Source organism: Heteronotia binoei, chromosome 5 (assembly GCF_032191835.1).
Source record: "Heteronotia binoei isolate CCM8104 ecotype False Entrance Well chromosome 5, APGP_CSIRO_Hbin_v1, whole genome shotgun sequence".
Lineage (NCBI taxonomy): Eukaryota > Metazoa > Chordata > Lepidosauria > Squamata > Gekkonidae > Heteronotia > Heteronotia binoei.
The window spans coordinates 111,012,119-111,039,345 of NC_083227.1; the positions used below are offsets into that span (position 1 = coordinate 111,012,119).

The following is a 27,227-nucleotide window of genomic DNA, read 5'->3' on the forward strand; positions in this document are numbered from 1 at the left end:
CATTCCACATCTCTGTAGGCTCTTGTTGTAGCTTGGGAAAGCAGTGGGAGCATAAATTGGGACATGGAGGAAATGGCAGTAAGGCCAAATAAGTAGTTTTCAGAACAAGTGGATTGAAACCCCAATATTTAGCATGTGTGAAAGCACCCAAGTGTGAGTTGGATCCAAAGGATTGCAAGTGTAGTTGCACTCATGTAACATCTTTCTTGACTGCAGCCTCCTGTGTTCTGCTGAGTTGTTCTCCTGAGTCAGTGGGTCAGAAGCTGGAGGCATAACAAATGAAAACCACCACACACCCAGCAAGTAGTGTCCTTCCACTTGGAGAAGGCAGTTTACAATCCAAATCCAATCAGTGAAAAATATGCAGTTTCACTGCTATGAAATCGATGAAATTGCTGAGCAGACAGGTTAAAACGGATAAAAGAAGTACTTCTTCACCCAAAGGATGATTAACATGTGGAATTCACTGCCACAGGAGGTGGTGGCGGCTACAAGCATAGCCAGCTTCAAGAGGGGGTTAGATAAAAATATGGAGCAGAGGTCCATCAGTGGCTATTAGCCACAGTGTGTGTGTGTGTGTATATATAATTTGGCCACTGTGTGACACAGAGTGTTGGACTGGATGGGCCATTGGCCTGATCTAACATGGCTTCTCTTATGTTCTAGCCTATCTCTGGGATGTCAAACTCCCAGCCTGCCCAGGGCTTCAATTAGGCCTGCGGCAATTTTCTTCCCCCTGTCCTCACCCTTTGAAGCTCGGAGGCCAATGACATTCCCAGCTCCTTCTGCCTCATCTCAGCTGGCTTCTGAGCTTGCAAAACTGCAAGGAAAACACGGAATGGATTTTCCATTAAGGTCTCAGAGATGTTTCCATTGCAAGTTTGTGCTGCAATGTACTTCAATGGAGTGGAGCTAAGGAAGTTTCTGCAGTGTTTATGGCCAGTTGAAGCTCCTTGCAAATAAAAGGTTGATGCTTTGAGTCAGCTTGTCTCTGCTGAATGGACTTGAGAACTGGTGCTTAGTAAGTACTCTAACCTGGGACCCCACAGTCAGAGGGGGAATATTACACTGAAGAGCCATTACCAATCTGAGTAGTTGGAGTGGGGGGAGAAGCCTGCAATTCCCAGCCATTTCATGTTTTCCTAGGTTCACAGCATTTTATATTTAAGTTTACATTTTTAGTTTCTGCTGTAATCCTTGTGCTTTTTCTTCATGTTTTATTTAAAATTGTGTTGCTAAACCTTCCTATTCACCACCTCTCCATTTTAAACAAAATATTATGAGAGTTTTAAGCATGTTCATATTTTAAATTGAAAAAAAATCTGTAATTGTGTTTATCTATATCCTTTATAAAATTTATACATCTGCTACCTGGGATTACATTTTATGACATGCATGGCTTGGCCCACAAAGTTCCATGTGTGTCAATCAAATCCAGCCCTTGTAGCAAATAAGTTCAACATCTCTGGTCTATCTGACAACATCAAACATATTATTTCAACAGAATACAGTGAAAGACTACTAAATGTTTTAGAATTTTAGATTCCAGCGTAAGACTTTATAAGAGCCTAGTAAACAGGAACCTAAAGAAGCAGAGTGGTGTAATAGTAAAGGTGTTGGATAAAGAACTGGGAGTTCAAATCCCCCCATCATGGAAGCTCACTGGGAGATCTTGGGCCAGCCACACACTCTCAGCATAACCTACTTCTCACAGGGTTGCTGTGAGGATAAAATGAGGGAGACGAGAATGATATAAGCCACCATGGGTCCTCACTGGGGAGAAAAGTGGGGTATAAGTGAAGCAAATAAATAAAAGTTCCCCAGCTCCATGCAGAGGCTACCTTCCCCTCACTACTGTATAGAAATCATTTGATGGAAATGTGCTGTAAAATGCAAGTTCTGTAATTCCACATACACCAAATCCTCCTCATAGAATACTTAGAGTCAATCACACTAGCTTGCATTCTAAAGTCTATTTCCATCGGCAGCAGAGAACTTCTCCCAAGAAAAGCCATGTTGGATAAGGCCAATGGCCCATTCAGACCAACACTCTGTGTCACACAGTGGTCAAAAAACCCAGGCACCACCATGAGGTCCATCAGTGGGGCCAGGACACTAGTGTGTGATTTTCACTAATTCCTCTCCTCCCACTGCAAACTACCACAGAAAATCCAATGCTGTTTCTGAGAGTCCTCTCAACCCCAGGGCAGTACTTTAAGCATGGGACTGCAGTAAAATAAGAGGTAGGAAAGCTGTGTTCTGTGAGAAAAATCTCCATTCATCACAGATTCCACAATCCAGTTTCCCAAAACAAGGTATCTTATACAGATTGCAAAGGATTGTCCATTGCATCTAATATACACAAACACACTCCAGATGACTGTTACAGTCAACAATGGCAAAAAAGGATGGTATTTATATGTTTTCCAAACAAGATTGTTGCTTTTAAATAGTACTAGAAAAACAAAATGCATTCTGAAATCCTAGCTCCTTGTGCAAAGAAGGTATGACATTATTCTCACAGCAGTCCCACAGATGCCAAATTTACATTCAAGGATTACCTTCACGTATGTATGAAAGGTATATTTGTTAGAAAGAGAGGAAAATATTCTTGAGTATTCAGCCGCACTAAAAAAATACTCTCTATAGGAAGATATAATAATAGCGAAGAGCTAAGCTGGAACTGCAGCTACACTTTGTTTTATGAATGAGAATCCTGCATTTGTTCCCACAAACCTCTTTCTTACCCACAAAGAATTATGTGGCCAAATTATTCATGCTGTGGAAAGTCAAAACTGTGTAGCCCATGTCATCTTCAAGTAAGTGCTTTAGGCTGTTTCCACACAGGGACAGGCTTGTGTGGTTCCCCTTTACAGTTGTGGCTAATGATACTGTACAGCAGCAACTGGGCAGCAGCTATGGGATATTGTCTTGGCAGGTTTTCCTCCACTTTCCCTACCATTGATCCCTTTGGCAGTAGCTACCATCCTCTCCCCTGATCCACCAAGTTTTTTGCAAACATTTTCAAATTGGCTCCAGACTATTGTTATAGTGCTGTAACAACAACAGGTGTAACAGGTTCTATGAATTCCCAGCTTCCCTTTTTTAAAGTCTTTAGCCTAAGACTCTGATGCTGGGAAAGACAGAAGGCAAAAAAAAGAGAAGGGGACAGCAAAAGATCAGATGTCTGGACAGCATTACTGATGTAACTAACATAAATTTGAACGGACTTCAGAGGATGATAGAAGAAAGGAAGGCCTGGCGTGACTTAGTCCATGGGGTCGCAAAGAGTCAGACTCGACTGTGCAACTGAACAACAACAAAAAGCCTGTTCTCTTGAAGAAATGTGCTTCTCATATCTCTGCAACAAAAAGGACTAGAGGCTTACTTTTTTAAAAAAACGGAAGTTGAGAGCCTGTTACACATTTTGTTACAATGGTATGGTGATATAAAGTATCTTGGTGCAGATTTTTAAAGAAAAATTAATAAGCACTCCCCAGAGGAGGAAATGGCTATTGTGGGGATAATGTCAGGGAAAATTGCTGGCATGTGGGCAGGAAAACCTGAATTTTCCCACCAACACAAACACTCATACAGGATCTACTACAGTGTTCCCCAAAATGTCTAAAGTGGGATCAAAGAACAGTCATGAAATGCTGGAAAGTGCATGAAAACACCACAATGCTGTGAAGAAACATTAAAAAACTGCTTCCAAACAGCACTGACTCAGGGCGGATAACATGTGAAGAAATGGCAACCACAGTAAAGAAGTCTCACAGGAAAGACCGCTTAGTCTTCTACAGTTCTTCACTAAAATACCTTATGTACACGTGCAATCTGAAATATACTAATTCTTAAGGCAAGGCCATCTCAGACAAAAAAACATTCCAATAAAAAGATCGCTCTGTTGCACTGAGGAAATAAAAATGAGAGATTTCACTCAGTTTCCAGTTCTCTTTTCAACTTCCCACAGCCTACAGTTTTTTGCCTCTAAGGATCTAGTCATCCCTCACAATGACATGTTGGAAGGCAAAGAAAGCTGAATAATATTCAACCCAATGAGAATCTCCAATGAGGGAAACTACAGTATCCAAATGCTCTTGTTCACATAGATGAAATACCTAGTTTACATTTCATTTCTCTGCTTCTAATTATCCAAATGAAATTACTTAGTGCCCCTGGACTTTCATGTCATACAAATTTTTAATCCATCTCAATGTTTCCTAAAAATGCAATTACCCTGCAAGAGTATTGAACTAAAGCATAAAGAGTAGACACTCGGTTCAATTGTACTGATTTTATATTCAAACGAAATACACTATTCCTTCCTCCTTGTTTGGGGGAAGGAGTGTGCAATGCCTAACATTAAGACTAAAATAATGACGGGGAATAAGTATCATTCAGCTTAGTATATGAAGGGTAATCAAACTAGAAGGCAAAGTCAAATGCAATCATCCGGTTACCACTGCACCTCTTTCCAGTAAAAAGACATGTCCCTAAACAACATCTGAAACGGAGAACACTACTCTCATTTCAAAACACAGTGATGTACACCTGACAAAAAACTGCAGATGAAAAGACATGGTACCAAAAACTTAAAAGCAGCAGCACACAATGGGTGCTTAATAGTTCAGCAATAGATGTATTCTAAGGCACAAACATCAATTATAGTTTGTTTTGCTCATTTCTCCGTCCCGCATTAAATGGTGATTCTACATCTCAGCAAAAGATCCTGAACTGTCAACTTAATCCCACTACTGAGGACAAGCATGACTGTGTGATTTCATTATTAGGTCCTGTTCCAATGACACTGCCAATGATGTAAGCCTTTTCTGTATCTGAACATCCTTCCACAGTAGAAGAACATCTAAACACGCCACAGTACATTTAAAAAAATAATTTAACCTGATTTGGTTATTGTAGCCCAAAGCGGCAGAAAGATGGTGCAATATGTGTATTTCCAACAATATGGAAAAGTTTGAGGGTTAGAATTTCTTTACTCAAAAGACATTGAGGAGAAACTCCACCAAAAACCACTAGAATACATGGACACAAAAAATAGTTACTGAACCGACAGAAGGAGAACCTGGTCAATCTGCATCAATAAATACACAACACGTTATAAACTGAATAGTCAGTGGATGAAGAAAAGGGACTCTCAACACGCTCTAAACATTATGTTCACCAGTGAAAATCCCATCTCAATGAATTATTTTATTATTTGCTGGAAGAAGAGGCATTGTAAAGAATGACAGCATATACTTATCACTGCAAGACAATGTGAATGGGGGAAACTGAGGAATTAGTTCATATTACTAGCTGAACAGCTAGTGTTGGTCATTCTAATGCGCAAATCTTGATTCCCTAACTAGAAAAATGTTTCCTAGAATCTCTTCTCCATGAAGTGAAACAGTAGCCCTGAGCAAAACTGAACTTCCTTCTGATAAGCAAGCTGTTAATTGCTTCTCTTCAAATCCCACCCGATCCACCTGAATGGCCCCCTATTAGTCACAATGAGATTAATAATCTAATCAATCATTTGAAGGCAGGGAAGGCCTCAGGCCCAGATGGACTCCCACCAGAATTATTTACAAACAATTCTGACTGGTGGGCTTCCCCTCTGATGACTCTCTTCACAGTGATCAATAAAACAGGGACCATGCCTGAATCATGGACAAATTCCATAGTTGTTCCAATTTATAAGGGTGACCCACAAACACCAGAGAACTATTGCCCAATTAGTCTGCTTTATGTAGCAGGCAAACTATATGTGAGACACCTCCTGGAAAAACTCACTTCATGGATGAAAGAGCAAAATCTCCCAAGTAGGGAACAGATCTGATTTTGTCCTGGCAAGTCTACAATGGACCACTGTATAATTCTTAACCATCTGATAGAGAAATACAGTGGTAGAGTGGGAATGAGGCTGTTTGCGGCCTTCCTTGATTTAAAAGCGGCATCTGACTATTCCCAGGGATCTTCTCTGGAACAAATTGGACATCATGGGTCTGGATAAACACCTACTTTTTCTTATTCGTAAAATGTATTCCCTTAATAGCTGTCAAGTGCGATATAACGACCTAGGTACATTAACTTCAAAGATCATTTCCAATTGGGGAGTCAAACAGGACTGTATTCTAGCCCCCTATTTGTTTAATTTATTCCTGAATGATCTGACCCCCTCTCTAAATGCTATTGATGGTCACTCCTCTAAACTTGGGCCATCCGTTATTCCTTTACTGCTCTACACCGACGATCCAGCTGTACTGTCACGTTCACAGAAGGGCCTTAAGCACCTGTTACTCACTTTTACTTCATACTGCAAGACAAATTTCCTGTCTATAAACTATGTAAAATCCAAAATTTTAGTATTTTCAAAGTCCTGGAAACCACAAAGCTGGTGCCTCAAGGGAAATAATATTGAATAGGTGAAATCTTTCAAATACTTCGTCTTTTTCCAATATCATAACTGGACAGTACAACGCAAGCAAGCAGTCATCTCAGCAAGGTGTAGTTCGTCTGCAGTGGTTAGCTTTTTTTACAAGAATGGCAACCAATTTGTCCCAGCTGCCATTCATGTTTTTAATGCTAAAACAGTTTCTCAGTTGTTATATGGAATCCCCATTCGGGTTTGCGCCCTCAATTTCCAACTTGAGCAAATTCAGGCAGCATTTTTACGCCGTATTTTAGGGGTCCCCAACTGTGTCAGCTATGCTGCAACGTGCCTAGAGACTGGAATCCATTTGATTGGGACCAGGGCATGGCTACTAACTATAAAGTTTTGGCTATGCCTATACTTTAAGGCAGACCCTGCTAGTTATAGCCATATGATGCTAGCAGATTCCTTCGTTTCCACTTGGTATAGTCAGATCCAGAAGAAAATACATTCCATAGGTGTACCCTCGGACAACCTCTGTATGCTAAGTGAAATGCAGGCATTCAGAATCCTGAAACAGAGGATCTTAGATATTGAGAAACAGTCCCTTTGTTCTTCTGGACATAAAACTTGTTCTCCTTTAGCATTTGGTATCTTCCCAGATCATGGGCTGCCTGCTGCCTACCTTTCCCAGATTACTTCACCCCAGTTACGCTGCTCTTTTATGTTAGGAAGACTCAATGTTCTACCCTCAGTGGTATTATCTGGGAGGTTTGCCAATATCCCTTATCAGGATAGAGTCTGCCCATGTAATGGAAGGCACCTTGAAACGGTCGCCCACGTCTTATTTTATTGTGATTTTTATGGGGAAGTGAGGGACTGCATAATCAAACCTATTCTGTTTAATTTTTATGGATTACCTGAAGCAAAGTTAGTTTTTTTTCTACTATCTGACCAATGTTCCCATATCACAAGCCTGGTTGCAAAGTACCTTTTGGCTGCCATAACAATCAGGGAGCAAAAGACTAGCTTCCCTTCTTGATGTTTGACTGGTTTTTATAGCTGAAACGCCATGTAAATTTGCTATGCTGTACTTTTTATTTCTATGCCAATAAAGGTATTTGGATTTGGAACTGCTTCTCTTGCAGAACTTATAAATGAATGTCTTTGTTCAGGTTAACTCAGATTTCTAAAGCACTAAATAAGAAACTGGGGCTGTAATTTGTGCTGCTAAGTTACTGGAAATAAAGATCAGTTGTATTTCCTTTTTACTTCATTGTTAAATGCCTTTATCAAGTCTCTAGGGAGGCAGTATACACAAATTATAAATAACAATTTTCAACGGTTATGACTGCCCTGACAAAAGATGAGCATCCACAAAGTGAACAATTAAAAAAGTAAGGAAAACATATGTTTCCCAAACATGAACTTCTTTTGGGACTGTCTTCCGTAGGACAACTGGGAATGCTTTAATGGAAAAAGAATTGCTTAAATAAATCGTCAATTCAATTCTATCACTTGTATGTAGGATAACAGTGTAAATAGTATTCGGTATATCACTTTTGTGGAGTGGGAACAGAGGAACAATGACAATTTTTTGAAGGGAAGGTTATGGTTTACAATTCTACAAAAACCAAAATGCAGGTCAGCAAGCAGCCACACATTTCAAAAGGCTGGTCTGAACTATCTTACTCCAACCACAATTAAAGAGTTATGACTTGTACCAAACAGATGTTAAAGTTGCAAAGATTTAGGAACTGATTTATATCATATTTAGTGGTTGTATTTTTTTAAAAAAAGATTTATGGAGAAGCTTTAGAGTTCACTTCTCAACACTGAGTATAATATAGCACATATAGCATTCTTTTGTTAGTATTCTTGAAGGGCACAATGTTGCCTGCTCTTATGAACCTATTCACTACTGCAAGGGTACTTGTAACCAAAACTGAAGTCAAAGTTCCAACTACATGTAAAGGCCTGACTAATAACACAAAAGAAAAAGCACATAAATTTACTGTGGACAATGTGATTAAGAATATGAGTTATTCCCAAAATATGGGAAAGACATAGGGCTCAACTTCTGAAATTATGAAGCTACAAATTAAGTGTAAAATCATGTTTACTTACACAATTAAATATAAAACTTGCCCAAGCTCTCTTTAATTTGGAGCTTATATGAGCAGCTTTCCCCTTTTAAAATTTGAAGACATTCAGATAAACCAGGTGCGCCTGTGAAAGGCCAGACCTCTCTTATGCAGCTCCACTTTGCATAAGGACAATATGCATACAAAAGGAAAGCAGCAATGAACCCCCATAAATACCCACCAGATGAAAGCACATGGACAAGTGATACATGCAAACAAGATTCTTCACTGAGAGCTGCATATTAATGGTCTAACCCAGAAACACCCAGAAACACAGGAAAGCTTTCTGTGTGTGCACCACAATATTATTTGGCTTACAAGAAGAAATGTTCATATACTGATCAGTGTCAAGAAAATGAAATGTCTGAGGTTAGCAGCTTAGCTCTTGTCGCTTAAAATCCACAATATACACAAACTCACAAGGACGCCTACCAGAACTGGGAACTTTTTATAACTACCATATTTTGAATCTATCAAATCTGCAAGGCATGCACAACTAACAAAGTTATAGTCAGAAAAACAAGCTGTTGCAGTAGAGCATTTTTATGCCTCTCTAGATTTCTGAGAAACTCCAGCATTTTAGCTGCCTCCTTGTACACAGCGGAAAGGAAAAGTCTTCCTTTGAATTTTAAAAAACAAAAAAACCTAGTTATCCACCCTCCCCACAAAATATTCTTCTAGAAGCATTTTCGACCGAAGTGTAAAGCAACCTGGTTGGCTTCCATGCAGGCGATGGCCTCTTCCAAGAGGGAAAACTCCACGCAGATATAGCCATAGTCGTAACCTGGGGACAGCATTTAAATACAGACGGGAGTTGCGTTAGTGCCAGAAAGCCACATTTTCAGTACCCGATTCCCCTTCCCCTCAGCAAACCCCCAGATACCACCATCATATGATCCCCACAGAAGAAATATAAATAAAAAGTAACAATAGGTTCTCTCAAAGTCAAATCAAGTTTTGGTTTGGTAGTTTTTGGCCACAAATCCATTCCCTTTGCTCCTTTTGAATCAATCCACAAAATTTAATAAGTGATATGGGTTTCCAGCAAAGAGACCCAACAGTAGTATAGTGGACTCATTCTCCTAAAAATTAAGGAGATAACCACTCTGAAGCTAATTTAAAAGTATAATATCTAAGTTTAAAAAACATAATTTGTTTTCACAAGCTAACATTTTAGTAGTTTCATGAAGACGAAACAGAACAGTATTAGTGGGTTTTTTCATTCCAAACGTAGAATGAGATAAAGAAATATTTAAAATTAAGTTATATACCGAATCTAGTACAATTCCTGAACACATAAGCAATATCCTAAAAATATCATTATTCTTTTCTTTCAAAAGCAGTGCCATGAAGAACAAACACTGCTTTAATGTATTTTATGGTCCCCTTTCCTGAAGCCATTTGCCTGATCAGTAAAAAAGTCATCTTTGGTAGTGATGAAACATATTTCAAGAAGGGATGCACCCATCTGTCAAACTAACCAGAAGGGCACATAAAAATGGCCTTACCTCAAAATTATCAAGGATTCAATAACAAGGAAATTAAAATCAAGGGTTACTCAGGGGAAGATATGTCACTTTAAGGAAGAAACAGACTGCTCAAAGTTTCCAAGCCTGAAACTGCAAGAATCGATTTGCATTGATGTAAGTCAAAACAAAACCAACCAGAACATTTTATTTAGAAAATTTCTATCCTGCATTTATACTGACAGTGTAATCAAAGTGGCTTCTGAGTAAATTATTGTTAAAGATTTCAGCTGCTGGGATACCTTAAATTTCCACATATGCACAAACCTTCAAGATGTAAGCATGTCATTAATGTCCTAGATGTTATTATAGTATCATAAAATTACTGCAGTATGAGGCTTTTCAGAGCCAGCTTGATAACACAGATCCTGGTCATGGCACAGCCTTATACTTTTTTAAAAAGCAAGAAGTCCTTAGTGACACATACCAATACCTACTTGCTTAGTTGTGATCACTGAGGAACAACTGCCTTCCAATGACATGAAATTATGTACTGGCATTATACTGGCGTTATGGGTGACATGGTGTCACTACCAAAATTGGCATCATTGTGCCAAGTTCTACTCCTTTCCCAATAACATACAGCAAATCTTATTCATGTTCTGATTTCATGTTGCATATTTCCCTGTGCCCACTACACACATACCATATCAATATATTGTGCAATATACACAATTGTCACAACACAGGCAAGCCCAATATCATGGGTTTAGGGGGAACAATCTCCACACTCAATGTGACAATGATGTAATCAATTTAGTGGATTTATATGGCAATCCTAAGTGTCCTCTACAATACCAGTTCATATTGTGGGAATCCTATGCACCTGAAACTTGTTTGCAAAAAGCAGTTCATCCAATGTGCTGCCCATTCCTTATATAATAAATACAGCTTGAATTAGGACAGCTGAAAGAAGGCTGCAAATATTTGCCACATTTATTATTTTAAAATAGGTGGCAAGAAATCAAATATCATGAAACAGACAATCAACCTTGGGTGTGATTAAGTAGGGAGTTTTTAATAAAAAGGCAAGCCACCAGTGGAAAAAATTATCTACACTCATGTCCTGAAATCTGTTCAGTCAGCATGGTTAGTATTTGACTGTACTGAGACAAGACGAAATCAAATTCTTGTCTATTGTCCTTTACACTGCAATCTTGAGTGTGAGCAAGTCAGGCTTTAATGAAGTATATAAATAACCATGGTCATTTGTATCATTCTGCCCTAAATTTCCCAATACTTTTCATTTATCCTAGCAGCCTGCAATAAAATCTGGCTCAGAAAAGCTGACCTCTCCAAGGCTACCTGGTGAGATTTGTGTTCAAGCAGGGATTTTCAGACTAGATTTCTTGCATTCCAATCCAACATTATCCAAAGTACCATTCCAGCTCTTAACAGAGTTTATATTGGACCTACAGTAGTATACAAATACTAATTAACAACATTCCATTGCTCACCTGCATCACTCATTTGGATGCCAAGCTTAAATTGATACTCCTTTGAACACAGCGGGCAAATTGCTGCCTCAATCCCAAATAATGAACCACAAGTGAAACTGATTGCAATATATGAGTCTTCTGTTTTCCCATCCTGTTGCAGCCCACAACACCACTGTGCTACCCCACAGAAATGGCTTTGACCACAAAACATATTGCATTGTTAACCCCCCTCCCTCTGCCTCTCTCTACACACACACACACACAGAGGAGTATCTTGTTACAGTAAAAAACTTTTATTTTTCATACTTTACAGATGAGCAGTTGAAGCAGATGGCTTGAGGAAAGCCACCAAGTATATATGATTGAATAAAGATGTGGAAACAGTTCAGATCCAATAAATTACTAGAATCTCCATATATTGAACTGTAAACTCTTGGAGGATTGGCTACATCAGAGGGGTGTGGCCTAATATGCAAAGGAGTTCCTGCTACCCAAAAAGCCCTGATTCTAAATAATAATTCCAAACTACTTATTACGTATGACATCCCATTTGAAATAGGAACAACGGTAGCAAAACACAGTGATGACAGCAGAAATTACTAATTATGGAAGAAAGGTAAAGGAATGCTGAAGGGCAGAAGTCACACATGCTATAAGCCTGCCCTTATTTTATACCTGTGTAAATCATACTAGTGCCTTGCTATAACAGGGTTTTCTAAAAAATAGAAACATGTACAAAGCTTGGAGCAGACCTACATATTATGGACAGCATACATACAGAAAGCAAAAATAGTCAAGGCTGATCCTGTGGCCAAACTATGTAGAACCACTCTTCTTTTTTTCTTTCATAATCCACTGAAAGACAATTTGCAAGTCACTCATTTATCTTATCGCTAAAAAGCCACTTTAACCTGATTTCCCACCTCCAAGCAGTCACAATGGTTCTCACATGCCCTCTTTGGCAAAATTCTGTCCAGTGTCAAATGACGAGATCATGCAATGGATTATGGGTGACGGTTCCTATGCAAAGATTAACAACCACCTAAACATTACAGAGACCTAATGAATCTGCTACAAGTGAAGTGTGAATTCTGCAATAGCTGGACTCCATACTATTCTGTCAACAGGGGTGTTGAACTCATTTGTTATGAGGGCCAGATCTGACATAAATGAGCCGGGCTATGGGTGTCATACAATGTAATTCCAGGTAGTGGAGATATAACGTTTATAAAAGGCACAAACACAATTACATATATTATAGAATCACAGAATGATAGAGTTGGAAGGGACCTCCAGGGTTGTCTAGTAGTTCAACGCCCTGAACAATGCAGGAAATTCACAAACACCTTCCCCCCCAACCCCATGACTTCTGCTTTTTTATTTTAAATACAAACTTGCTTAAAATGTCAACACGCTTGCAATATTTCACTGCTGATGCCCCCATGCTGCCTAGAGCGGGGAATCTACAAAACTAAACTGGTTTGTCTACAAAATCCAGAAAAATAACTACAACTTCTATGAGGCAGTGCAAAAATAGGGAGGCAGCAATATATAGCTATTAGCCTATTATTTGGGAGGCTAAGGTTCAAAATAGGAGGAGGAGAAAGTAGAGCTAGTTCATAGCTTGAAGAAAATGTCTTCTTTAGGTGCCGGTGGACTCAAAACAGCTTCACACACATACCCCAGGGAAGGGAAGAGCCAGGCAAGGGGGGGGGGAGGAGGAACCAGAGCTGGCTCATAGCTTGAAGAAAACATCTTATTTAGGTGCTGGTGGACTCAAAACTTAGCTTCACACACAGAAGAAGAAGATGATGATATTGGATTTATATCCCGCCCTCCACTCCGAAGAGTCTCAGAGCGGCTCACAATCTCCTTTACCTTCCTCCCCCACAACAGACACCCTGTGAGGTGGGTGGGGCTGAGAGGCTCTCACAGCAGCTGCCCTTTCAAGGACAACTCTACGAGAGCTATGGCTGACCCAAGGCCATGCTAGCAGGTGCAAGTGGAGGAGTGGGGAATCAAACCCGGTTCTCCCAGATAAGAGTCTGCACACTTAACCACTACACCAAACTGGCTCTTAACCACTACACCAAACAGACATGTGTGGGGCAAGGAAGAGGCAGGGTGGGGGGAGAGAGGAGGAAGCAGAACAAGCTCAAAGCTTGAGGAAAATGTCTTCTTTAGGTGCCAGTGGACTCAGCTTCACAAACACACAGAGGCGCAAGGCAGGCAAGAGGCAGCTGGTGGGTGGGGAGAGGAAGCAGAATGAAAAGTTGTTCTCGCCGCTGCCCAAAGAGCAAGCCAAGACCATGGCTGAACAGTTGCTTTCTGGGCCTCGGGCCCTCTAGTCCTCACTGCTCCACAGAGCAGCATAAGGCTCTGCGACCTGTTCCCTCTCTCTGATGGAGGGAAGAGCGCAAGGGGGTGTTCTCTCCACGGGCTGGATTGAGGGCCTCAGGAGGCTGGTTTTGGCCTGTGGGCCAGACACTGGACACCCCAGATCTAGATGAAAAAGATGGGAGTGACAAACTACCAGGAAGTAACAATGCCAGTGCCAAAGGACCCAGTCATATTTCATTCAAACATTACTGAAACAGTGAGGGATGCACCCATGGAGAAGTCATGCCCATATCATTCATACTAGATATTAATAACCAAGTCACCTCCAGTTGCATAATTCCACATATGAATGGAGCTATTAAAAAAACCCAAACACTAAGCCCCTTTGCTGAAATCATATGTGGACTGGGAAAATGAGCACAGCTGCAACTCCTCTATCCCACCTGCAAGTTCCTCTACACCCTCCAAATCCAAGTTCCTATTGCTAGTCCAAAAGAATAGTAAGAATCAGTTAGCACTAGTTTCATCTGTTAAGAGATCATGTACAACAACCAGTTATATTCTTTAAACGGGAGAAAATAGGTGTAATTAAGAAAACCAGACTAAAACGATCACTTTGTAGAGCAGAAAAAGCACTGTTCACATTCAGAGTATCACAGAACTAGAATGGTTTCTGTTACCTAATGTATTATAAGCACACATAATTTCATTTTATCCTTACATAACAATCAGCCAATTTTAAACACATTCACATACTAATAAATGGCAGAAAGAGTGACAAAACCTGCCCAACCACTGTCTACAGCAGGGGTGTCAAACTTGCAATCCATACATGACTTTAATGTGCTATGGAGCAGATGGTCTCTGAACCAACCACGGGTGGGGCGATCCTGGATTTGGTCCTAAGTAATGCCCAACACTTGGTGAGAGATGTAAAAGTGATTGCACCGCTTGGGAGCAGTGACCATAGAGAGTTGCTCCAAAAGACCAGTATAACCACGTTTAACTTTAAATGGGGTAAATTCTCTGAGATTAGGAGGCATGTGAAGAGGAAACTGAAAGGAAAGGTAAATACAGTCAAAACCCTTGGGGAAGCTTGGAGGCTTATTTAAAACTACAATCCTAGAAGCTCAGATAAAATATATACCACAAGTTAGGAAAGGCACAAGCAGGTATAAGAGAAGGTCTGCATGGTTAACAAACAAAGTAACGGAAGCTGTAAAAGGTAAGGACTCCTTTAAGCTAGTCCAAGTGAGATTAATAAAAGGGAACATAGGCTGTGGTAAATCAAATGCAAGACTGTGATCAGGCAGGCAAAAAGGGACTATGAGGAGCATATTGCAAAAAACATAAAGACCAACAATAAAAATTTCTTCAAATATATTAGAAGCAGGAAACCAGCCAGGGAGGCAGTGGGACCCTTGGATGACCAAGGGGTCAAAGGATTACTGGAAGAGGATAGGGACATGGCTGAGAAGCTGAATGCATTTTTTGCCTTCCGTCTTCACTGTGGAAGATGAGAAGTGTTTGCCTGCTCCAGAACCACTTATATTGGAAGGGGTGTTGAAAGACCCGAGTCAGATTGAGGTGACAAGAAAGGAGGTCCTACAACTGATAGACAAATTAAAAACTAATAAGTCACCAGGTCTGGATGGCATACATCCCAGAGTTCTGAAAGAACTCAAAGTTGAAATTGTGGATCTTCTGACAAAAATATGTAATCTTTCATTGAAATCTGCCTCCGTTCCTGAGGACTGGAAGGTAGCAAATGTCACCCCCATCTTTAAAAAGGGTTCCAGAGGAGATCTGGGAAACTACAGGCCAGTCAGTCTGACTTCAATACCGGGAAAGTTGATAGAAACCATTATCAAGGACAGAATGAGTAGGCACATTGATGAACATGGGTTATTGAGGAAGACTCAGCATGGGTTCTGTAAGGGAAGATTTTGCCTCACTAACCTGTTACATTTCTTTGAGAGGGTGAACAAGCATGTGGACAAAGGAGACCCAATAGATGTTGTTTACCTTGACTTCCAGAAAGCTTTTGATAAAGTTCCTCATCAAAGGCTCCTTAGTAAGCTCGAAAGTCATGGAGTAAAAGGACAGGTCCTCTTGTGGATCAAAAACTGGCTAATTAATAGGAAGCAGAGAGTGAGTATAAATGGGCAGTCTTTGCAGTGGAGGACGGTAAGCAATGGAGTGCCACAGGGCTCAGTACTGGGTCCCATGCTCTTTAACTTGTTCATAAATGATTTGGAGTTGAGAGTAAGCAGTGAAGTGGCCAAGTTTGCAGATGACACTAAATTGTTCAGGGTGGTGAGAACCAGAGAGGATTGTGATGCACTCCAAAGGGATCTGTTGAGGCTGGGTGAGTGGGCGTCAACGTGGCAGATGAGGTTCAGTATGGCCAAGTGCAAAGTAATGCACATTGGGGCCAAGAATCCCAGCTACAAATACAAGTTCATGGGGTGTGAACTGGCAGAGACTGACCAAGAGAGAGATCTTGGGGTCGTGGTAGATAACTCACTGAAAATGTCAAGACAGTGTGCGATTGCAATAAAAAAGGCCAACGCCATGCTGGCAATTCTTAGGAAGGGAACTGAAAAAAAATCAGCCAGTATCATAGTGCCCCGGTATAAATCGATGGTGCAGTCTCATTTGGAATACTGTGTGCAATTCTGGTCACCACACCTCAAAAAGAATATCATAGCATTGGGGAAAGTGTAGAAAAGGGCAACTAGAATGATTAAAGGTTTGGAACACTTTCCCTATGAGGAAAGGTTAAAACGCTTGGGGCTCTTCAGCTTGGAGAAACGTCGATTGCGGGGTGACATGATAGAGGTTTACAAGATTATGCATGGGATGGAGAAGGTAGAGAAAGAAGTACTTTTCTCCCTTTCTTACAATACAAGAACTCATGGGCATTCAATGAAATTGCTGAGCAGTTGGGTTAGAACGGATAAAAGGAGGTACTTCTTCACCCAAAGGGTGATTAACATGTGGAATTCACTGCCACAGGAGGTGGTGGCGGCTGCAAGCATAGCCAGCTTCAAGAGGGGGTTAGATAAAAATATGGAGCAGAGGTCCATCACTGGCTATTAGCCACAGTGTGTGTATATAAATAAATAAATAAATTTTCTGGCCACTGTGTGACACAGAGTGTTGGACTGGATGGGCTATTGGCCTGATCCAACATGGCTTCTCTTATGTTCTAATCCTGCCTGTGGCTCTTTGCTCCCCTCTCCTCCCCTGCCTGTCCTCACCCTTTGAAGCTCCAGGCTGCCAAAGTTCCCACTTCCCTGTCTTGTCTTTGCCTCCTGCTTTGGCAGGAAACTCTTCTGGACTTGCAAAGTTGAAAAGAAAATGCAGAATGGATTTTCCATTAAGGTTTCTGCACCCAAATAGGCTGTTCTTGGACTTTTTCCAGCAATAGAAGCAGTGCTCTGGGACTGGAGTGACAGCTCCTAGAGTAGAATGACAGTCCCTAGCAACAGAACCTGTGTTCTGGGACTGGAATAACAGGGCACAGAGTGAAATGACAGCCCCTGGGAGTAGCAGCAGCATTATGCAAATAAAATGCCACCCTGGGGGCCCTCATGCCAATCCCAGAATGCTTCAGCAATTCCCAGGAACTGTCATTTCACCCTGGGGGCTGGCATTCCAGTTCCAGAACAATCTACCTGGGCCCAGAAATTTTAGTGGAAAATCCATTCTGCATTTTCCTTGCAACTATGTCTGTGCTGCAACATATTTTAATGGATTGGAGCTCAAATATTTCACTTTCCAGTTTTGTTTGCTGCTGGAGCTGTTGCTTGCTGGAGTGGTCTCCTTGCAAATAAACAAATGATGTTTTGAGCCAGCTTGTCTTTGCTGAATGGACCTGAGAACATGTGCCTGAGTGAGTACTCTAACCTGGGAACCCACAGCCAAAAGAGGACATTAATAGCCATGAGTAGACGGGAAGAAAAAGAGAAGCTTGCAATGCCCAGCCATTTCATGTTTTCCTGGGCTTAGAACATTTCATATTTTTAGTTTATATTTTTAGTTGCTGTGATCCTTATGCTTTTTCTTGATGTTTTATTTTAAAAACTACACTGCCAAATCCCACTTTCCTCCACCTTTCCATTTTAGGCAAGCATCTTTTAAGGGGGGGAGGGGGGAGGTCTAGGAGGTGTCAGTTATCAAAGACTGTTAAATAAACAAATATTGCAAGAGTTTTAAGCATGTTTGTATTTTAAGGTAGAAAACAGTATCTTGATAAAGGACACAGACAAACATAATTGAAATCGATATCTCCACTACTTGGCCTTACATTTTATGACACGCATGGCCCAGCCCCACAAAGTCCCATTTATGTCAGATCCTACCCTCATGACAAATGAGTTCCACACCCTTGGTCTAGAGCAGGGGTCCTCAACCTTTTTAAATAGGGGGCCAGTTCACTGTCCCTCAGACTGTTGGAGGGCCGGACTGCCGTTACTATACAAGGCCACGGGCCGTCAGTTCTCCGTCTTCTGCATCTCTCTCCCTTCCCCACACCACACACCCTGGCCTGGGAACTCCCCTCACCTCAGTATCACCTCACACTCTGTCTCCGCCGCCTCAGCCCAGTGCCAGAAGTGTGCGTTGCTAACGCAAGTTTAGGTCGAACGTCACTTCCGGTCTGATTTTGCCATAACCCGGCGGGCCGCATAAACGTCCTCAGCGGGCCGCATCTGGCCCGCGGGCCGTAGGTTGAGGACCCCTGGTCTAGAGGAACTGTCTGTGGAAAGCTTAACAGCTACAAAATACTTGAAAAGCAGGCAGTTTTTCTTCCTAACTATGCAATGCCATAACCGGGGGGGGGGGGGGCAGACTCTCAATAGGATAGAAAATTCAGCTAGATAGGATAGAAAAATAAAGACAGTATATATAAGGTAATAAATATATAATTTATATAACCCATAAAATCTTACCAAATCAAATCAGAAAACAGCAAAATACATGAAGTCATACTGAAGTAGTCTGTGCTTGGATCATGTACAAGGTATTTCAAAGCTAATAAGGGAAGTGAACAAAACTTCAGTCATTACTGGAAAGCAGTCAGGATTTCTGAAAATTTGTTCAGAACAACAGAATCAGTACAATTTTCATACACTGAAGGCTGCTTGTAATCCAGTGTTTTGTCAGCTCTCCCTATACCTCACCCAAACACAGCATGACAGACGAATAAGGGCTGAAAACTGTTTTGGATTAGATGTGTTGCAGCTCTTTCTGAGGTATTATAATTTAAAAAATAGACACTAAGGACGGACTAACTTGCATACTTAGATCTTCAGCAACAGTACGCTGCTACTGCCAATCAACCACTTTTTAAACTGCTATTGGAAATGGTTTATTAATGTAACTGAACCCATCCATGTAAACGCCACACAATCCCCTTAAGCTTTGAAGAAATGAGTATTATATGGCCATATTTATCACACAAATCACAAAATGGGGGCTGGTTTTTTACAATCTTTTTGCCTATCAACAATTTTAAAATTAACAGTCACATCATTTTTGTTAAGTTAACAGGTGCCAGAAAATGTTTGTCTGAGAATGTTTGCCACTATAAAATTCAACACTGCTTGGAGAACTAAGCACCTTACCCACATTAAATAATAAGACAGTACTGGTTGCCAGCCAATTCTACAGCAAGTCCCTTGAACCTCAATCACAAGCCCTATTACAAACTATGTTCCATAAAAATGGCATCAAATCCCTGCTTCTGGTGATGACAGCACCACAAGGCCATAAACCCATAATTCAGGTTTCATCTGAGACTGCTGAGTCACTCCTGAAAGGAAACATACAAAAAAACCCTGTGTTTTATTAGAACTCTAGTGAAGCATACCATCCTTCACCACTGATGGAGACCAATTTGTATATGTGCTTTACAATGCCAAATGAGGTATGTGAATCTACAACAGGCTGCAAAGAATGGTAATTTTCAAAGAAGCAGCAACGGAAGGAGCAGTTCCAGCTCCAGATAAAGCAGAACAGTACAGGTATCACTTTATAATATACCATCCAGTAATCTAAATAAAGCTGCTATGCTCTCATATGGCCTCAATATGGTAGGACTGAGTTATGTAAAACAAAAATGTCAGAGTAAAAAGACTAAGCCTGCCACAACATAGAACCCCCAGATTGCTAATGAAAAGGTTTTTTAGCACATAACCCAGATAGGAAAATGGGGTTCTCAAACCCTAGTACATGTGGGTACAAGCCTGCAAAACAAAACCCTCACGAAGTTAAATCACGCATTTGGCCTCTTGAGACAACCATGTTTATGCATTTGCTGTGAGAAACTCATGTGAGGTAAACAAGGATGTCAAAAAAGAGTTTCCATCATAATTAAGGACTGAAGGAAGATGTATAGAAAATGGATTGGCTGAAAGACTCATTTGAACTAATAAAAATACAGTGCCAATTCACAGAAAACAACTCTTATTTCCCACACAGCACTAAAGGTATTATTTTCTATCATCATTCAGTCTATTGGCTTTGATCTCATCTCCCCCCCCCCTTACTGTTTTCAAGCTCTGAAAACAAGGTCTGTGCTTCTGCCACAACAGCTGAAATAATAGTTCACTGCTGTATTTACTTCATCACTAATAACTACCCTGGAACAAAGCAAGCACACGAGATGCTCATCTCTGAGTTGTATGAATAAAGTTATAAATCCTGGGTAAACCCAGAACTCCTCCAATTTAACAAGGAGCTGCTTTCCCAACCATCAGACTGGGACCAGAAGAGCTAGGAATCTTAACCAGCTTTAATTTTAAGAGTAACACAAGGATCTCTTCATATATTAAAGGAAAGCACTTGAGTGTACAAATTATGAAATCTCATGTGAGTCATGTCATGAATTGTCTTTTCTGGGTATAATTCACTGAATGTCAATCCACTGGCAAACCAAAGAGTTGCATCCCAAGGTAAATCCTGCTGAACTTCTAACAGAGAAGGACAGGAAATCTTCAATAACAGGATGGGGGGAAATTAACAGAAAGCAACACTCCCTATCATCTATCAGCAGAAATTTCCACTGGATTCAACCTGCCCTGAGCCCAAATCTAACAAAATAAATAAAACTGAGATTGCACAAGACATCCCACCACATGTACACTTAGCAAATTAAACATACAATTGCTCCAGCATGTTTATACTCAGCAAGTTACATGTGTGTAGAATTGTTTGTATGAAATGACCCTAGTGAGGCCTTACTGCTATTACGCTATCAAACCTACTTCCTTGTCATCTCACCTGTTTCCTCCAATTCCACTTCTTGGAACCTCTCTGGATGCTTTCCAGAACACTCTCCAAGAACAATTCTTTTGATTTTCCAGACATTTTCAATCAGCGTGCCAGCACAAATGTACTTCATTCTCCCCTTCGGACTTTATCCTCTCAGAAGCTTCCCAATTAGCACAAAACCAAGATTTTAGTTGTAACACAACTCACTCCATTTTCAGTCACTTAAATGAACCAAGCTATTTGAATAACTACATATAGCATCAAATTTTCTAGAATTCTAAGTATTCAGTAAATTTTTAGACACAGGTCTTTAAACGAATGCTAAACTGGCAAAAAATTAAAACTCTGACTTCAAAATCTAGATGTTCCTAGAAACTGCAGTGTCATTTATACCCTCACTTTCCTGCTACATTACAAAAAACATAGCTTCAGTACAATTTAGCTTCAGTTCAAAACCAGACACTGACAGACAGGGTTTGCAAGTATTCAACAGTTTTGCATTTCTCAATCAGAAAATGCTAGTGGTTGCTAAAGGCTTTAGAGCTACTTTTCTAGATGTACAGGCGGTGGGACTGAATGTGAATAAACTTTACTATGGGACTGAAGGTGAATAAACTTTACTATGCATATGGATCTGAATGCAAGGTTCTCCCCACATTTTAGGATATAAAGAGTTGTGCTGTGTTCTGTGCCTGCACTGGAACTCTGCCACTTCCACCAAAACCCCTCATATTTCCTGGATAGTTGCTCCTGTCCAAATGCCTAATCAAGGTTTCAGTATCAGTTGCTCCTGACATTGAAGGGCCATAAGGAACAGCAACCAATGCAGCCCGAACGACTGCTAGTAAAAAGGGAAATCAGCAGTCCAAGTGGACATACAGATTGCACACAGGAAGGATTCTTCAGATACCAGCCACTAAAGATTGAGAGATATACACCTGGTTAGTAATGATTTACAGCATAATTTTAAAAAGTAATGCTATTTTTCTAATGATTGCAATGGTCATTTTGAACTATGGTTGCATTTTGACTGACCAATAACTCACCAAAAGATCTAGGAGTCTTAGAGGACCATACACTGAACATGAGTCAGCAGTGTAATGTGGTAGCTAAAAGGCAAATGTGATTTTGGGCTGTATCAACAGTAATATAGTGCCCAGATCACACACAGTGATTGTATCGCTTTATTCTGCTCTAGGTAAACCTTACCTGTTCAGTTTTGGACACCATGATTTATGAAGGACACAGACAAATTGGAACATGTCCAGAAGAGGGCAATAAAGTGGTCTGGAGACCAAGTCCTATGAGGAAAGGTGGAAGGAACAGGTATGTTTAGCTTGGAGAGGAGACGATTGAGAGGAGATATGATCACCATCAAGTACCTGAAGGGCTGTCATATAGAGAGGATGGTGCAGAGTTGTTTTCTGTTGCCCCAGAAGGTCGGATCAGAAACAATGGGTTGAAATTAAATCAAAAGAGTTTTTTGATTAAACATCAGGAAGAACTTCCTGACAGTTAAGAGCGGCTCCTCAGTGGAACAGGCTTCCTCGAGACATAGTGAGCTCTCCTTCCTTGGAGGTTTTTAAACAGAGACTAGTTTTTAAACAGAGACTAGACCGCAATGCTGATTCTGTGAACTTAGGCAGATCATGAGAAGGAGGGCAGGAAGGGCTGCACTAGTGCTTAGTTCTTGTGGCCCCTTCTTACACACCCAGGGAAATGCTGTTCACCATTTTGGAGTCAGGCAGCAATTTTTCTCCAGGCCAGTTTTGCCAGGGATCCTGGAGATGTATTGTTTTGCCATCTTCTGGACTTGGAGCAGGTGTCACTGAGGATGTAGGGGGAGGCATTTGTGAATTTCCTGCATAGTGCAGGAGATTAGACTAGATTATAATAATAATAATAATAATAAATTTTTATTTGTATCCCGCCCTCCCCGCCGAAGCAGGCTCAGGGCGGCCCTTTCAGTTCTATGATACTATCTGCATTCGAGGAACACATAAGATAATCTAGCATTAGTTACAGCTTCTGCATCACACTGCATCACTGTAGTGCAACTCTATTCAGAATTAATCCTCTACCCAACAGTCTGTTTCCAAATACACTTCTCTGAAATGTACTAAAAACTAGGCTCAATTTCTTAGGATTTTTCAGTTCAAAGCACCATAAAATAAATCTGTTGATGCCACAAAGAAATTGCACAGCCTACATATGCACAAATCTGCTTGTCTGTCAATGTTATACCCAACAACAGTGTATATAAAGAACAATGAGGTGCTGAGTATATGATCTCCCTCAAACTTGTCGCCAGATCAGGAGAAATCATCAAGGGTGGTCCTTTGCCACTGAGCTGTATGTACACTGTAGAAAGATAAGGTGCTAACTTTGTGCAATCCAGTTGGGCAAACTCAAGAGGTAATACAAAATTAATCGGAAATTAATGGGAAACAATAAGTGAGGCATTTAAACAATTAATTAATGGGAAAATTACTATAATCCAAAAATTTTCTCAGAAGCTGACCATTACAAAGTGTTCTTTAAAACACCATGTATACCAGCAGTCTGGGGATTTTGTTTCCTTCTGAAGTGTTCTCATATTAATTACTTTTGAATTCTGGAACAATGAAAGCCAGTTTGGAGATGTAGCAAAGGCTGCTTCTGAAACAAAAATCTTTCTGTGAACATGGGTACGGCCCACCCATCCACCCATTACTGTTCATAAATGCAAAAAGACAGCAACACAAAGCTACCTAATACAACTGTAGCAATAGCATGCACACATGTGCTCTCACACACAGAGTCTGCACAGACTTTTAATTTTCCAGAAGTCTGAAAACAATCCTTGTAAAGATTTAAGTTACAACCTGATTCGAGCAGGAAGAACAAGGGAAAGACATCCAGAATACCCCTCCACTTTCCCCTGCCCATCTCCCTTGTAAAAACTATATCTTTAGAGTTCAACTTTTCCCACCATTATATTTTTACTTTACTAGCCTTTAGCTCCTGTGCACAGGAAGCCTGCAAAGTATTACCTCACACAAATTCATCTGAATACCAGTCAGGAGTGAGAATGTGAAGACTAGAAACCATAAATAAGCCATCTTCTGAAATGAAAAATGCTACACAATACAGAAATCTGAGAATCACAGAAGTACAGAAAGCTTTCCTTTGACCTTCATTTTACAATTATCAGCAACTCTTGATGCTGAAAACAAATGCTACCTGGTGCTGCTGTGAGAGCCCATGAAGTCATTATACAGCCATTGTCTCAGGGCTGAGACAAAACCTTGCCCAACGAGAGGATTTAACATCCAGTGGAATCAAACCACTGTCAGCTCTGAAAGGCCTCCTTAGACAGCCTAATTATTTTCTTCCATGGGAGCCTAACCTCATGGCTAAAATAGAATACAGGTGGCTTATTGGCCAAGCTTGTGCCTTAACTCAGAAATCCTGGAGAAGGCAAGAGGACAGAGATGACCCAAAAAGTATTTAAGTTATTAGTAGTTACGATGTGAGCAGGAAAGGTACAGTAACAAAGCAACATTAAATCAACCAGAGTATTTCCATGGTGGAGAAATTTCTGTCCAGAAAGCACAGCTTTCTAGCCTCCCTCCATCTACTGCAGCCCCAAAATTCTGTTCTGAGGGCAGAAGCAACATCTCAGGGTCATTCTGAGCAGCAGCTGGAAGGGGTATGTGAGATAGTTGTGCTCTGTAGGTAGAAATCCTTCTGCTCATGAAAACAGCCCAGTGGATCCAAGCCCTGATACACACTTTTACAGCTTTTAATATAAAACAACCTGATAAAAACACTGTAGAAATTCTCACCTGAAGTATAATCTTTCAGGCGCAGGTTCTTCACTGGTGTCCCATCACATGCTTGGAAAGCACTGAGGATCTACAGAAAAACAAACCATATCAGGGTAAGTATCAAAATCTACATTACACAAAACAATGCTCCCAACATGAAAATCCGTAGAAGACCCGACTTTTTTAACCACAATGCAAAAATTAATATGACTTGCTGTTGCATGAATAAAAAAGAAAATAAAAAACCTAGAAGAAAAACATGGGTTCTTTCTGATGGTTTCAGATAGGGGTATGAGGAAAAAACGGGTTTTTTTCTAGATTTGGGTCCATTGGGCCAGAAAAAAATCAGTATTCCCGAACACCAATATCTGTTTTGTATTGGGATTCAAGTAATTATTCAGGAAACCCGAATTTATTCAGTTCCATCATACCCTATGGGGACGATCCCCATAGGATACAATGAAAAAGGGATTTAAAGTTTAAATGCTTGCTAAGTTGACTTGCCAACTCATGCCGCCATGGGAGACCTAAAAGATGGTGGTGGCTTAGATGTACGGTTGCTGGAGAGTGGCCAGAAGGGGGAGGGCAGCTTGGTAGTGGTGGCCCTAGACTGCAAGGGGAAGGAGGCAGAGAGGTAATGAGGAAAGGGATTTGATGAAGGTTGCAGGGGTCATGTTGGCAGGCCAACCCTTGGCGAAGGTAGAGGAAGGTGGTCAGGAGGTGCGAGCAGTGAAAGAGCGTCTCTAGCACCCAGGATGGTGCTTTTGAAGAGAGAAGGCAAAAAGGGGGGCTTCCTTGTGTGGCAGCAAAGGATGGGTGGGTGAGAAGTGGAACCCTTAATGTTAGATAGGGTGCCCAAGGGCACCTTTTGGATACTCAAATTGGAACTGTACACCCCAGGAAGACGAGTTTGACCCAGAGGAAGTGTACCACCACAAGGAGAAAGTGGTACAGGGGATTTGATGGTAGTTGCATAGGTCATGCAGAAGCTAACTCAGAAAGCATTTAAACTTTAAACCCCTGACTCGTCAAGTCAGCCTTCCAGCCATGCTTGAATAAAAGCTGAATAACATCAGCTTCTATTTGGGCATGGCTAAATAACTACCAGAAAAATACCAAAAAAGTAACTTACCAATAAGGTAACTTTCAGTCACATGATCTAAGTGCCATATTTAACCAAAAACATACAAGCTATTTAGGATTCCCACCCCCTTTAAGTAAATTGCCTTAAATACACTACATTTACATCTGCAGCTGTTTAAAACTAATGTGTGCCCAAAATGCCAAAGACTCATTATTGACTGCAATGGCTTACATTGCATAATCCATCTTGAGTCTCAGCCAGAAAGGTTGACTATAAATAACAACTATTTCTATACTTGAATAGTCTGACAAGAGTTACAAGACATGTATTAAAATGCTTTGTAACACTAAAATCCTCTAAGTTTCAGAATTTTTACAAGTAGTAAGATGAATCCTACACACACTATTAGCCAGTTCTCCTAGCCATATCAGGTAAAAACGTCTGTGAATACCACTAACAAGTTCTAGCATAAAATACTATGCAGAATGCAACTTCTCTTAACGTCTCTGAAAGAGAAGCCATAAATATGGACAACAGTCTACATACACATCAGAAAGTACTTCAAGTAAGATTATTAAAAATGTCAAAGAACACAATGTCTTGCTGACACAGCAAGGCAGATTTTCTGCAACAGATTCTTAAAACTAGATTGTTAGCACATGACTAACAAACAAAGTTTACCTATATGAAGTGTATTCAATTGGAAAGAAATGTCAATACAGAGTATCATGTAAAATGCTTCTAGACTAGTTAATAGGAACTTCAGAAACAGGTTACCAATCACTTACATCATCTTTTGTGGCAGTTTCAGGAACTCCTCCTAGTCGAATCAGCTTAGTTGGTTTCATGTCTTTGACACAGGGCCTGTAATCTTGGTCCTTCAAGATACAAGTTTAAGAGAAATTTTATACAGACAGAGAACCAGAATAAAGACAGTAATTCAAACACAATAAACAATCTCTCAATTCAGTAGAAATGTTACAATGTGATTTAAGACCATGTTCTAGATTATCGGTTCTTTACTCCTAGAGAAGTTCAAACATAAAATCACATGTAAACTATTCAAATGACTTTTATTTTCATAAAGCAAAACAGAGCTATATGGTTTGAAAAAACTGGGAAATGAAGTAAGCAGCTTTCTGATTAATTCTAGGAATGACAGAACATCTTTGAAATACCTAAACCAAATGGTGGAATGCAATTAACATACAAAAACTAGGATACAAAACTA

At 40.5% G+C, this 27,227-nt stretch overlaps 1 protein-coding gene across 2 annotated transcripts in view; it reads right to left on the bottom strand.

The window, feature by feature from the left end:
* The window catches only part of RBM6 (RNA binding motif protein 6), a 92,710-nt gene that overhangs the window by 54,800 nt on the left and 10,683 nt on the right, over positions 1-27,227 (bottom strand). For both annotated transcript variants that reach the window (XM_060240075.1, XM_060240077.1), the window contains 3 exons: positions 26,785-26,874; positions 24,931-25,000; positions 9,231-9,304 (listed from right to left, as the gene is read on the bottom strand). In XM_060240075.1, coding sequence (XP_060096058.1) covers positions 9,231-9,304; positions 24,931-25,000; positions 26,785-26,874 — 234 coding nt within the window. The remainder of the gene's footprint in view (positions 1-9,230; positions 9,305-24,930; positions 25,001-26,784; positions 26,875-27,227) is intronic.